At 37.9% G+C, this 13,291-nt stretch overlaps 1 protein-coding gene across 1 annotated transcript; it reads left to right on the top strand.

Moving 5' to 3' along the window:
- The first annotated feature begins 289 nt into the window (after positions 1-289).
- Apn1 (aminopeptidase N) lies at positions 290-11,852 on the top strand. Its single transcript, NM_001043548.1, is given in 15 exon segments — positions 290-307; positions 588-1,111; positions 1,191-1,346; positions 1,437-1,754; positions 1,938-2,121; positions 2,205-2,446; positions 3,866-4,055; positions 4,514-4,703; positions 5,703-5,803; positions 6,855-7,034; positions 7,970-8,151; positions 9,444-9,758; positions 10,202-10,271; positions 10,353-10,563; positions 11,632-11,852. Coding segments are annotated over 15 exon segments (2,961 nt in total). The 5' UTR covers positions 290-304; the 3' UTR covers positions 11,727-11,852.
- The last annotated feature ends 1,439 nt before the right edge of the window (positions 11,853-13,291 follow it).

Here is a 13,291-nt window from a genome sequence, read left to right on the forward strand (position 1 = left end):
TAGCTACACCGGAAACTTTGTTTAGGTAAATAAAAAAAGCTCGATTTTTATTCTTATTCCATCTCCAATTAAAGTTTATAGCTAACCATTACAACTATTAACGTTTTCGTAAAACTCATAAATAGTCCAATTTGATAATTAGGTGGATAATGATAACAGTATCGCATGTGATTAAACAAACGGTACGTACCAATAAGTAATTAACCATCGAGAGATAAGATATGAGGATTATAGTCAATTTTGATAAGTTGTACTGAAACAATCGAGTCTTGGCCTGTTACTGTTTCGTCTAACTAGCGTGATAATGGTAAGAACGAGATCAAAAAATATAATTTAACTAATTTTAAATTTAGTAATATTTGAGAAATTTAAATTTCACTATGCGTTATATCATTGGAAATATGTAATTATTAATACGTAGAAATGTTATAGGATCGTTATAGATTGTTTCTATTTGAAAAAGGCAGATTATAAATATATAGAGGCAGATATTACTCCTTTACAAGAAATCCTTGTAGACTGAAACATTCCAAATAATGCTAATAAACTATTTTTTTACAATGCCCCATTAAATGCTTACATTTTAGGCATCTCGCTGGTTTTACTTCCTCGTGGGCGTAGCCTTCTTACAAACTTCACTAACGTTAAGCCCCATACCAGTACCAGAAGATGAGTGGGTTGAATTTGCGAGGATGCTTCGGGATCCGGCGTTTCGTCTTCCAACGACCACACGCCCGAGACATTATCAAGTAACACTGACTCCATATTTCGATGTTGTACCAGCCAACGTGAACCCCTTCACTTTTGACGGCGAAGTTACTATTTACACTTCTCCCACAGTAGCAAACGTTAACGAAGTTGTTATCCACTGCAACGACTTGACCATTCAAAGCCTCTCAATTGGCTACCAAAGTGGAACGAATGTGGTAGATATAACAGCGACCGGCCAGACTTTCGCCTGTGAGATGCCTTTCAGTTTCCTTAGAATCAGAACCACTGAAGCTTTAGTACTCAATAGAGAATACATAATTAAAAGCACTTTTAGAGGAAATCTGCAAACTAACATGAGAGGCTTTTACAGAAGTTGGTACGTTGATAGCACCGGTAGGAGGTGAGTTCGACAAAGTATTGTCCTGCAATTTATAAAGTGCTGTAATTGATTTGGTAATGATAAATATTACGCATTTTAGATGGATGGGTACTACCCAATTCCAACCTGGTCATGCTCGCCAAGCGTTCCCTTGTTACGATGAGCCTGGATTCAAAGCCACCTTTGATATTACCATGAACAGAGAAGAATCCTTCAGTCCGACTATTTCAAACATGCCTATTAGAACGACCAACACGTACGTATTTTGCTTTATTCTTATCTGGTTAATGTAAATTTTGTATATGATTTCCATAAAATTTCATGATTTCCGAATATTTTGTTTCAGTCTTGCAAATGGTCGCGTTTCTGAAACTTTTTGGACGACACCGGTTACCTCTACCTATTTGTTGGCTTTTATCGTTTCACATTACACTGTTGTCTCTACTAACAACAATGCTCTACGACCCTTCGATATCTATGCCCGTAACAATGTTGGTCGCACTGGTGATTGGTCTTTGGAGATCGGAGAGAAACTTTTGGAGGCTATGGAGGCATACACTCAAATTCCATATTATACAATGGCCGAAAATATTAACATGAAACAAGCGGCAATTCCTGATTTCTCTGCTGGTGCTATGGAAAACTGGGGTCTGTTGACTTACAGGTATAAATCAACAATTATTCTCATACCAAACATATCGATTGATTTTTCATAAAAAATATTAGTAAGAGTTGAAGTGAGTTTCGGAAATTAACAAATTTTGAAACGGAGGAGCTACCGATATTATTTATTATTTTTATTTATTATTATTATTTTTATGTATTATTATTATTTTTATTTTCACAGGGAAGCTTTGATACTTTATGATCCGTTGAATTCAAACCATTTCTACAAACAGCGCGTGGCTAACATCGTAGCCCACGAAATAGCTCATATGTGGTTTGGAAATTTGGTCACTTGCGCCTGGTGGGACAACTTGTGGCTAAACGAAGGCTTTGCTAGATTCTATCAATATTATTTGACGGCATCGGTAAGGTTCCCAAATTTGGGTTAACGTTTACATTCTTTGATTCGAAGACGCGATATTAATCAATTGCTTTTCGTTCTTATAAGGTTGCACCTGAGCTGGGCTATGAGACGCGTTTTATCGTTGAGCAAGTCCAAATGGCCATGTTCTCGGATTCCGTTGACACCGCTCATGCACTGACAGATCTCAATGTAAATGATCCGACCACAGTCAGCGCGCACTTTTCTACAATAACCTACGCGAGAGGTGCTGCCATTCTCAGGATGACTCAACACTTACTTGGAGTCGAAACCTTCGTTAAAGGCCTCCGCAACTATCTCCGTGAAAGGTTTGATCTGTTAAATGTTAAAGGGTTGAATGGGTAAATCAGTTTCGTCACTCACCAGTGTTAAGTTTTTATTTTTATTTTTTTTATTGCTTAGATGGGTGGATGAGCTCGCAGCCCACCTGGTGTTATGTGGTTACTGGAGCCCATAGACATCCACAACGTAAATGTGCCACTCACCTTGAGATATAAGTTCTAAGGTCTCAAGTTAGTTACAACGGCTGCCCCACCCTTCAAACCGAAACGCATTACTGCTTCACGGCAGAAATAGGCAGGGTGGTGGTACCCACCCGCGTGGACTCACAAGAGGTCCTACCACCAGTAAAATAGTGGTAGTAAAGTGGTTGTACGAATCCATAAGCATGATAAACGTGAATGCGATAACCCACATTGGGACATGAAGTTGAAATTTCAATGGTGCTGTATAAAAAATATACCATTCCTTCATCTGAAACGCACATCTGCTTCGCGACAGGAATCGGCATGATTACGGTACTCACCCGCGCTGGCTAACAATTTGCTCCAATACTACTGTATTACTTTTTAATTGACTTTGAAACTGGACAGTTGCGGTCTGACCAGAGCTGGTTGAATATTTTGATTAAAACAACATTTTTTTAATATCCTACATTATTATAAGTGCTGACAAAGACTTAAAAAAGATAGCGAGCCATTTTTTCGTGAATGAAAAATATTTGTGTCCGGATTTAGGAAGGAACATACGAAGTCATTTCCACTGCATTGGTGCACTATAGGTTCAAAATTGTAATAATAGCAAGCACTTTAATCCGTGAGCACTAATGACGGTTTATTATCAGACATATCGTAAGCTTCGTATATTAGCCGTTAACTACCGCCAATAAAAATAAAAAGGAAAAAGATACACAACTCTCAGTTAAATCTTTAACTACGTCAACATGCGACACATGATACATTCTATTTCAGAATCGCAGGATCCAATTTGTATTTCTTACAAAAACAGCAATGATTATTTGAATATAATTTTCTTATATTATCGCTTTCGGTGTAGCTAATAATGTGTGCCTAATTAATATCTTAATATCGTAATTCTTCGATTGCGCACTAGATATTAAATCAAAGATATTGATTAAAATCTAAAATGAAAGATACAGATTTCCGAAAAGTGTACATTTGTATTTTTTTTTGTATTGCTTAGATGGGTGGACGAGCTTACAGCCCACCTGGTGTTAAGTGGTTACCGGAGCCCATAGACATCTACAACGTAAATGCGCCACCCATCTTCAGATATAAGTTCTAAGGTCTCAGTATAGTTACAACGGCTGTCCCACCCTTCAAGCCGAAACGCATTACTTCACGGCAGAAATAGGCAGGGTGGTGGTACCTACCCGCGCGGACTCACAAGAGGTCCTACCGCCAGTACATTTTATTGAATGTTCATAGACAATTCAATGTTGCTGAGCCTCATCACCTTTTCACGGCTTTGGATGCGGCTGCTGTGGAAGATGGCGCTTTGAACGGCTATGGCGGTATTACAATTGATACCTACTTCAGAACTTGGTCCGAGAAGGCCGGACATCCACTTCTGACTGTTACTATTAACCAGAGAACTGGGGAAATGATTGTTACACAGGTAATTAATTCTAAATTATTCGTTTTGAAAAAGAGCGAATAGTTTTGCGTTACACTTAGAATAGAGCTGTCCTCAGTGAGCCTTTTTGTTTGGCCGCCATTTTGCATCCTAGTTGTGTAGATGTGGTGGAAATCGATGGCGGCAAAACATCGAAAAATCATGTAACAGTTCAACAACTAGGTCCACAAATTCCAAATATTAAAAAAATATATTATTTAATTTTAATTATAATTTAATAATTATATATAGTTTTGTCTGACCGGGAATCGAATTCTTCATACGAGATTTGTGTTTCGCGACCTTAATACGAGACAGCAACCACTCATAATCAGCGAAGTATATACTCATTTGCCACCGAAAGTAATAATCAAGAATGGCTACAGTATACAGCATCACACTTTTTAAATAAAATACGAACTGGGAACAATAACCAATTTGTGTAAAATAATGCAATGCAGGAAAGATGGGAACGCAATACTGGCGTTTCACAATTCCCGAGCCTATGGCACATACCGATCACCTGGACTAGGGCTGGAGCTCCCGAATTCGAAGACTTGAAACCATCGCAATTCATCTCGCAACAAGTGACCTCCATTAACAGAGGCACCACTGGGTTGGAGTGGGTAATATTCAACAAGCAAGAAGCCGGTAAGAACAATAATGTTATGATAATAATCAGTCTTATCATTTCGTATTTCTGTATCTACAAGCTTTGCTTAATAGCTATATGTATAAGTGTCAGATATGCCAATTTTTTAAAAGTTTAACTATATTATTGACAGCTTTAAGCCAACGATTCTAACTAGTAATTGTATTTATCTAATCTGGCTTTCATAATTATATGAGTTTTAGATGAACTAGGGTATTACTTAATGATCTAATAATAATCCCTGACACCACGATGCTTAGATTCATTTTATGTATACATTACCCCTTGTTTTATTATTGAGATTTCGAAACAAAATTGGTAATACGTACTAAAGGTAGAAATTGTTGCTAAAAAACCGAGGAGAAAATGGGACTTAACCGTCTTGTCCTTTTTGTCGAAATCTTAAAAAAAAACTTACAGAAATAGATAACATTATACATATATCGTCAATAATTATCTAATAATGACAATAAAAAGTATCGTTGATAAAAAATACTAAATTGGTACTTTAGTGTTTTTTATTTGCCTGTTTATATAGATAATAATATACTAGATATGACGTAAGGAGAAAAATTGGTACCTACGTTCCTAAAAATTATACCTGAGACGAGATTCTAAACACAATAACCATAAACTATGAATGGGTTACGAATCTATAGTGAGCTTTAGAGAATTCACATAACTGCATACATAATTGAGTTTGTTTCCAACTTTTTACGGGTGGTAGGACCTCATGTGAGTCCGCACGGGTAGGTACCACCACCGCGTCTATTTCTGCCGTGAAGCAGTAATGCGCTTCGGTTTGAAGGGTGGGGCAGCCGTTGTAACTATACTGAGACCTTACAACTATCTCAAGGTGGGCCGTGAGCTCGTCCACCCATCAAAGCAATAAAAAAAATCCAATTGTTTCATTAAAAAAAAAAATTATAACTTAATGAAACTTCGCGAGATTTTCAGGTAATTCTAACATTTCATTGTAGCTGCTAGTTTTTTTCTAGGCTTCTACAGAGTCAACTACGACGATACCAATTGGGCTCTCCTGACTAGAGCTTTGAGGTCGTCGTCCCGAACTGCCATTCATCAACTGAACCGTGCTCAGGTTAGTTCTCAATTGAACTCACATATTCTGTTTGCTGTAACGAATTCTTAATACTGCATTACTAAAAGAGGAGAAATTAGGTTGACTAGAGCTAAATATATTTTTAAATTATATCCTTGATTGCCATTCTTCGATATTTGACTTGTGCGATGTTATACATTTTAGTAACATAGAAGTAGATAGCAGAGATAGAGTGGAGGCGAGTTAGATTATCAGTGAAGCAGTACGAGGTAGAATAGAGGAGAATGACATAGAGTTAGGTACATCGGAACGCATAACAGGCTGCTACATTTATATAAATGCAGTTCAGTAGTAATGCAATTAAAGAGTAATATCCTTTTTTTATTGCTTAGATGGGTGGACGAGCTCACAGCCCACCTGGTGTTAAGTGGTTACTGGAGCCCATAGACATCTACGACGTAAATGCGCCACCCGCCTTGAGATATAAGTTCTAAGGTCTCAGTATAGTTACAACGGCTGCCCCACCCTTCAAACCGAAACGCATTACTGCTTCACGGCAGAAATAGGCGGTACCTACCCGCGCGGACTCACAAGAGGTCTTACCACCAGTACAGAAAACTTAAACTTAACTTAAACAGAAAGCTTGGTAAATTTGCGTTACCTTAATTATGAAAGAATAAATATGAAAACTGATTCATAATTCGTACATATCGTCTTCTCGCATTAAAACTGTATAATCTCAAAACTTACTAATTTTACAGGTGTTTTAAAGGTTTAACATGTGATATTTTTAATATTAATCATCTTTGCAAATTTATTTTTTTATTTTTTACCAGTTACATTATCTGCCTTTTAAAGTAAGATAAAATTATGTATTAATTTAGTTAATAGTAGTCAAAACATAGGTAAACAAAAATAAAATAAAAACTAAACTACGCTCGCTCTTTTGACAGTATTTATGAGAAAAATACTGGTGATACCAAATGATTCCGCATATTAACTCAATTTCGAATATTTTTGGAAATTGTACACTTTTAATGCGAAAAGACAATATGTAACTAACTTTCATTGCTTGCATGTACTGCTATAGATTGTGGACGATATTTTCCAATTGGCCCGAGCAAATGTGATGAAGTACAACAGAGCATTCAACATTCTATCCTTCCTGCAATTTGAAGACGAATATGCTCCATGGTTGGCGGCCATCAGTGGCTTCAACTTCCTCATCAGGAGACTGGCTCATGATTCTACTAATGCGGCACTTTTACAAGTAAGCTACACAAATATTGTCAGTACAATTAAGAAAGATGTGTGGTGTCGTGGGACACCGGATAGAAACGAAGTTCCTTAACATAAAAATATTAATTTTAAGTTCTATTCGAGGTATAAAGAAAATAAAACTAGAGGTTTCGCAACAACCCACGGTGCGAACTTATTGCGGTACACTTCATTCATGGTTGTTTGCATAAAAAAGTTAGTGTATTGCGCAAACGAACGCTCTGAGATCGTGGATAATGAATGATAAAAAATATGTTATTTTTTGTACGTTATTACAAAGTTAAGTCGTACACTGTGTGCATTACTAATAAACATCTTACGTTACGGACTTTTTTCCCGGTTAGGGTACCCCTCCGCATCGTCTCATAAGGAACTTCGTTCCAAAAAAACCACACTATCTACCAAATTAATTAATTTACTTTATCAGTATAACGTCGCCTATCGTGTTCTATTAGCTTGGTTATCTTCACGTCGAAAACATTTTGAAGGGAAGGACAATCTCTATTTCAGTTGTAATGCTTTGAAATTTTTCCATGGCTAACCCAGATTGGCATAGAATTTTGGTTAGTGACCATGGACTTGTAGAGTGGTATGTGATTATTGCCCCCTTCTGACTTAACCCTTGATCGCCCACCTGTCCTTGAGAAACTGGAAAGGCCTCCGGGCCACCTGTAAACTATCAATCATAAAAAAAAGTGATTGTTAAACTCGGTTAGAAACTCGAGCTTCCTTCGAGACATCCAAGGAAAACTGAAAACATACTAAGGCCTAGTTGAGAAGTCCTCGCATATACGAAGCCATCAAACCTTAAAAGCACAATCCATGATTTTAAAATTTTTAAACTGAAAATAGATATCACAGTAATATCGAGTCTAAATACACAATAGAAACAAAAGTGTAAAAAATCCTTTCTTGTATTTCTTTTAGAAACTTATTCTAGAACTAAGTCCCGCGGTAGTAGCTAAACTGGGTTACCTAGAGCCAGAGAATGGCTCCTACATGACTGATCTTCAAAGAATGTACGTAATGGAATTCCTTTGTAACGTGGGACACGAAGAATGCAATAACTTTGGAACCCAGGCCTTCCGAAGGTGGAGCACCGGTACTTTGTAAGTATCATCTTCTTCTACACAATCCTGTCAGTCTTGACAGAGTTGTCGTGATCGCCATGTAGTGTTAGAGGGGGTGTTTGTAAGTATAACTTATTGTAATATATAATTTTTTGTCTTCTAAGCGAACTTTATTATTGTCGTTGCCTAAGATTAGCATACGGCCCATCTGACTGTGAGTAGTTACCGTTGCTCACGGACATTAGCAATGCGAGAGGCAAAGCCAATAAATTACGCCTGAACTAATGGATTGCCTCATCGGTCTAGTTAGCCATACAAGAACCAGAATATCTGAGTTGAGTACAGCCAACACTAAAGAGACTGAGTTTGAGTTTTTTTTTTTTTTTTTTATAACAACTAAGAGGCAAACGAGCAAGACGGGTCACCTGATGGTAAGTGATTCACCGCCGCCCACGGTCACCAGCGTTTACGCCAGTGCGTTGCCTACCCTTCAGATAAGAATATGCTCTTTTCTTGAATAACCCAATGTCGCAGTTGTTGGGGAAGACCGCTGATGGCAACGAATTCCAGAGATTTACTGTGTGTGGCAGAAAAAAAGAGTTTTATTGAAATAAAAAAAAAATATGAATGGTATTTTTTTATTAACGGGCTTTTTGTTTTATAATTCTTATTTTGCATGTATCCGGTATTATAAATGGGATTTCATCATATTCTAGGACATTGATAATAGCATTATACATAAGAGTACTTTAAAGACCAATGCTGTTTCTGTAATTGTGAAATTTTGAAGTTATACTTCATAAGGCGCGTTGTGAAAAATTGATGAGAGTGAAATTTCACGATGCGCGCGCACCGTGACACAAAATTAACAGAATGAAGTTGCCCACTAAATCGCTCATTACAATACGACCGACGTAACTTGGCGAGTCTGAATATAGCCGCAGGTGAACTTTCGCGCATGTACACTCGTAAAAAAAAGTGTTATTAGCATTCATTTTGTAGTAATATAAATGACAAAATTATTATTTAATATAATTCATACTAAATATTATTAAATTATTGACGTTAAATATTTATTATTAAATATTTAATATTTAAAAAAAAAGAAATAAATTTAATAAAAATAAAGTATAACTTCTTACGCGCGTACATAAGTACACGCACCCTTTTTTAAATATGAATCTATAAAAAAAAAAACTCACCGCTCACCTGGTGTTAAGTGGTTACCGGAGCCCATAGACATTTACAACGTAAATGCCAACGTAAATGTCAGTTTCTCTGTGTCATCATTTGTCAAAAATTGCCATTATCATTATCATTGATCATTCCAGTATCCCGGCTAACATGCGCCCGTGGGTGTACTGCGCTGGACTACGTCACGGCACGGCGGAAGACTTCAACTTCTTCTGGAATCGCTACCTTCAGGAAGATCTGTCCAGTGAGAAGGTGGTAATGCTCAACGTTGCTGGCTGTACTACTGACCAGGCCAGTCTGAATCGATTCCTGGATGCGATTGTCTCAGGAAACGACGATATTAGACCACAAGACTACAATGCTGCTCTAACCTCCGCTATTACATCCAATGAGATAAACACTCTGAGAGCTTTCCAATGGCTCAGGAACAACGTTGACCAGGCGACCAGAACGTAAGTTAATAGTGAAATATCACTACATAATATAAAAGAAAGTCGCTTTCTCTGTCCCTATGTATGCTTAAAACTTTAAAACTACGCAATGGATTTTGATGCGGTTTTTTTAATAGAGAGAGTGATTAAAGAGGAAGGTTTATATGTACAATAACATCCATTATATAGTGGAGAAATACTGTTGTCAATAATAAATTACAGTTCCCTAAGCGAAGCGAGGGCGGGTTGCTAGTATCTAATAAATAAATAAATAAACTCTAATAGTATTTATATATTCTAAACGGGTAACGAAATAAGCTGCACAATATCAAATCATCATGACTGTATATTAATATACGTACTAATGAAAACTCGCATTGTGATGGTGGGATTCATTAAAGCAAATCCTGGTAATATGCCAGTCAATCGATTCTAAACAAATAATATTTACATACTTTTTCTAGCCTAGGCAGCGTTTCCACGATCTTGAACACAATAATTGGACGTCTCCTCAACGAGGAACAGATAAATGAGGTAAGTTTATATTTTTTTTTTTTTTAAATTGTTATAAAACTGGCCATTCGAATTTTAACCTTATCTTCGTTTTCAAAAAAGGTTTCGAACTGGTTGACGGCCAACCAAAACACCCTGGGAGCCACATACAGCACGGCGCTACGAGCTATCGAGACCACGCGGTCGAACCTCGTCTGGTCACAGCAGAGAATTTCAGAATTCACGAACTACTTCGAGTCAGGCTACGTGGAGGATGTCATTGAGGAGATCACCGAGGCACCGCCTACTGCTCCCCCGACCGCCCCACCAACCGGTATGGAGTTATTTTTTTATTTTTTTTTATTGCCCTTGTATGCAGATGAGCACACGGCCCACCTGACGGTGAGTGGTGGCCCATGGACTTGAGCAATTGGATATAGATAGGCTTTAGACACTTTTTTTCTTCCTGCGTGGTCCCGGCGCCTATGGGGCGTGAGGGGTATGTGGGACTTGACGATCTGCAGATGTTGAGACCATACCGCGGGCCCAAGGATGTTATATTGAGACCCTGGAATTATAACATTACTGGCGATAGGACCTCTTGTGAGGCCGCGCGGGTAGGTACCACAAGCCCGCCTATATCTGCCGTGAAGAAGTAATGCGTTTCGGTTTGAAGGGTGGGGCAGCCGTTGGAACTATACTTGAGAGCTTAGAACTTATATTTCAAGGTGGGTAGCGCATTTACGTCGTAGATGTCTATGGGCTCTAGTAACCACTTAATACCAGGTGGTCTGTGAGCTCGTCCACCCATAAAATCAATAAAAAAAATATATATTATATGTGGTTTGGAGATACTCACAAAAAGTTATGACCCGTAAATAATTTAGTTCTTCCTGGCTCCAAATTACCAATTTCATGTTTTGGACTAAGTGACTGACACTCATGCGTTCTGATTTGAAAGTTGGGAAAGGTCAGGATATCTAAATTGAAACTTCAAACGCGGTGTTTGTAACCACAGCATTGTGATATCTATGGGCTTTTGTAAGCACTTGATAACAGCTTGTACCGCTGTGAGCTTCGTTAATAATCTAAAGCAATGCATAAATGCAATGTTAATATTTATTATGAACTAGCTGACTCGGCAGACTTCGTAGTGCCTCAATCGATAAATAAAAGACACATGAAGGGGACACATCAAAGGAAAAACAAAATTGTTTGTTTTTATATAATTCCGAGCATTTTCATATTTATGTACCTTTTAAACCTTCTCTGGACTTCTTCAAATAATTCAAGACCAAAATTAGCCAAATCGGTCCAGCCGTTCTCGAGTTTTAGCGAGACTAACGAACAGCAATTCATTTTTATATATATAGATAACATGCTGATATTTTTCTGTCTACAGAAGCTCCAGCTGTCACCCCTGCACCCGATTCAGCGAACGTCGCAGCCCTAAGCTTTATCACACTGATCATCACTTTAGCTGTCAATTTGGCATAATATTGTTTGTACATAAATTAAATTATTGAATATATATACTATATTTTTCAATTATTATAAAAGTTTGTATTTCATTGTAATTTATATTAATTTAATATGGTTTTTAAATAAACGCGTCACAAGAAACCGTTGGTTACTTCTCTCCTTTTCCCTCATTTCCTTTTTACTATCACACCTCCCTTCATCGGAGTAGAGTTCATCCATATTATCTGGAACCGCTGCGTTCATCGCCATTGCGTTTCCAAAGATCTTTTATGCCACATACCATCCGGCTTTGTAATGAGCTCCCCTCCGCGGTGTTTTGCGGGTGCTATGACATGTTCTTCTTCAAATGAGGCTTGCGGAGAGTACTCAATGGCGCCTTGGTTCTGCCTCTGGAATTTCTAGTCCATGAGCGACAGTTACCGCTTACCATCTATTGGGTCGTATGCTCCTCTGCCTACAAAATAATAAATAAATAAATGACTACCATTAACAGGCATGTCTTTTTTTCCCTACCTATGCTGATAGCCTTGAGAGGCTATTTCAGCTTCTCCTTGACATATAGGTGAGCTCAGGGGGCTCAAACCGGGAGTGTTGCTAACACTGGCCCTAGCAAGAGGATTGCTTCGCAGAATCTACCACCGGATCGGAAACGCGACCCACTGAGAAGATCCAGCGAGAAACTCAGTGGGCCGTGTCTATGGGTTAATTTACTCGTCGAGCACTTCGTCGCAAGCGACGGGTTCGGCGAGGGCGGTGACCGGTGCTTGAGGTACCTAAAGCCGGGGTTCGGGAGGATCCGTCATAATCTTCGTAATTAAATGTCCGTTTCATTTGGAATTAGAGTCAACAGTTTGATGTTTTAATTGAAATTCAATGGAGTTTAACCCCATTAAAAAAGCTGAAGAAATTTGTTTTTACGATATTTTCTTCCAAATTTTATACTTTAAATAGCTCTTGCGTAAAGTTGAAAAAAGTCGCATAAGCCAAATGGCCTTACACCCGTCGATATGTATGTACTCGTATATGGCGTAGGACTTTGTGGCTTCTATAGGAAGCATCAAACATGGTATGCTCTGTAACTATGCGTGTATCATCGGAAGACATATACAGAAAAAAAGCGAAGAAGTCGTGTCGCACAAGCTAAATTACTCCCTAATTTAGAATAATAATAGTAATTCAATAGTAAATTTAATTTTCTTAAAAAAAAAAAAACTTTTAGATACTACTATTCTGTCAATTTCTATCACACGTAGAAAAAACTTCAGATGTGTCAAGGGACACCCGGATGGAACGAAGTTCCTTTCGATTAATTAGTGAAGGAATTGTAATTTTTTTTTAAAGTTATAATAATAAATTACGGCATTATGAAGAAAAAAAAAACAATACTATGAACTAAATTACTATTGTTGAAACGCTATCTCGAGAAACTGTACTCATTACGCGGACCAATCGGATACGAGCAATGTCAAGCGATAAGCACCTACACGTTGATTGGTCAGAATGACGGATCTAAAAAGTGTCGTGACAACTTTTCGTAAGAATTTTTTCCGTCTAGCCCCCTTTCACAACGCGCGATAAGG

This window comes from Bombyx mori, chromosome 9 (genome assembly GCF_030269925.1).
Source record: "Bombyx mori chromosome 9, ASM3026992v2".
In the NCBI taxonomy this organism is placed as follows: domain Eukaryota; kingdom Metazoa; phylum Arthropoda; class Insecta; order Lepidoptera; family Bombycidae; genus Bombyx; species Bombyx mori.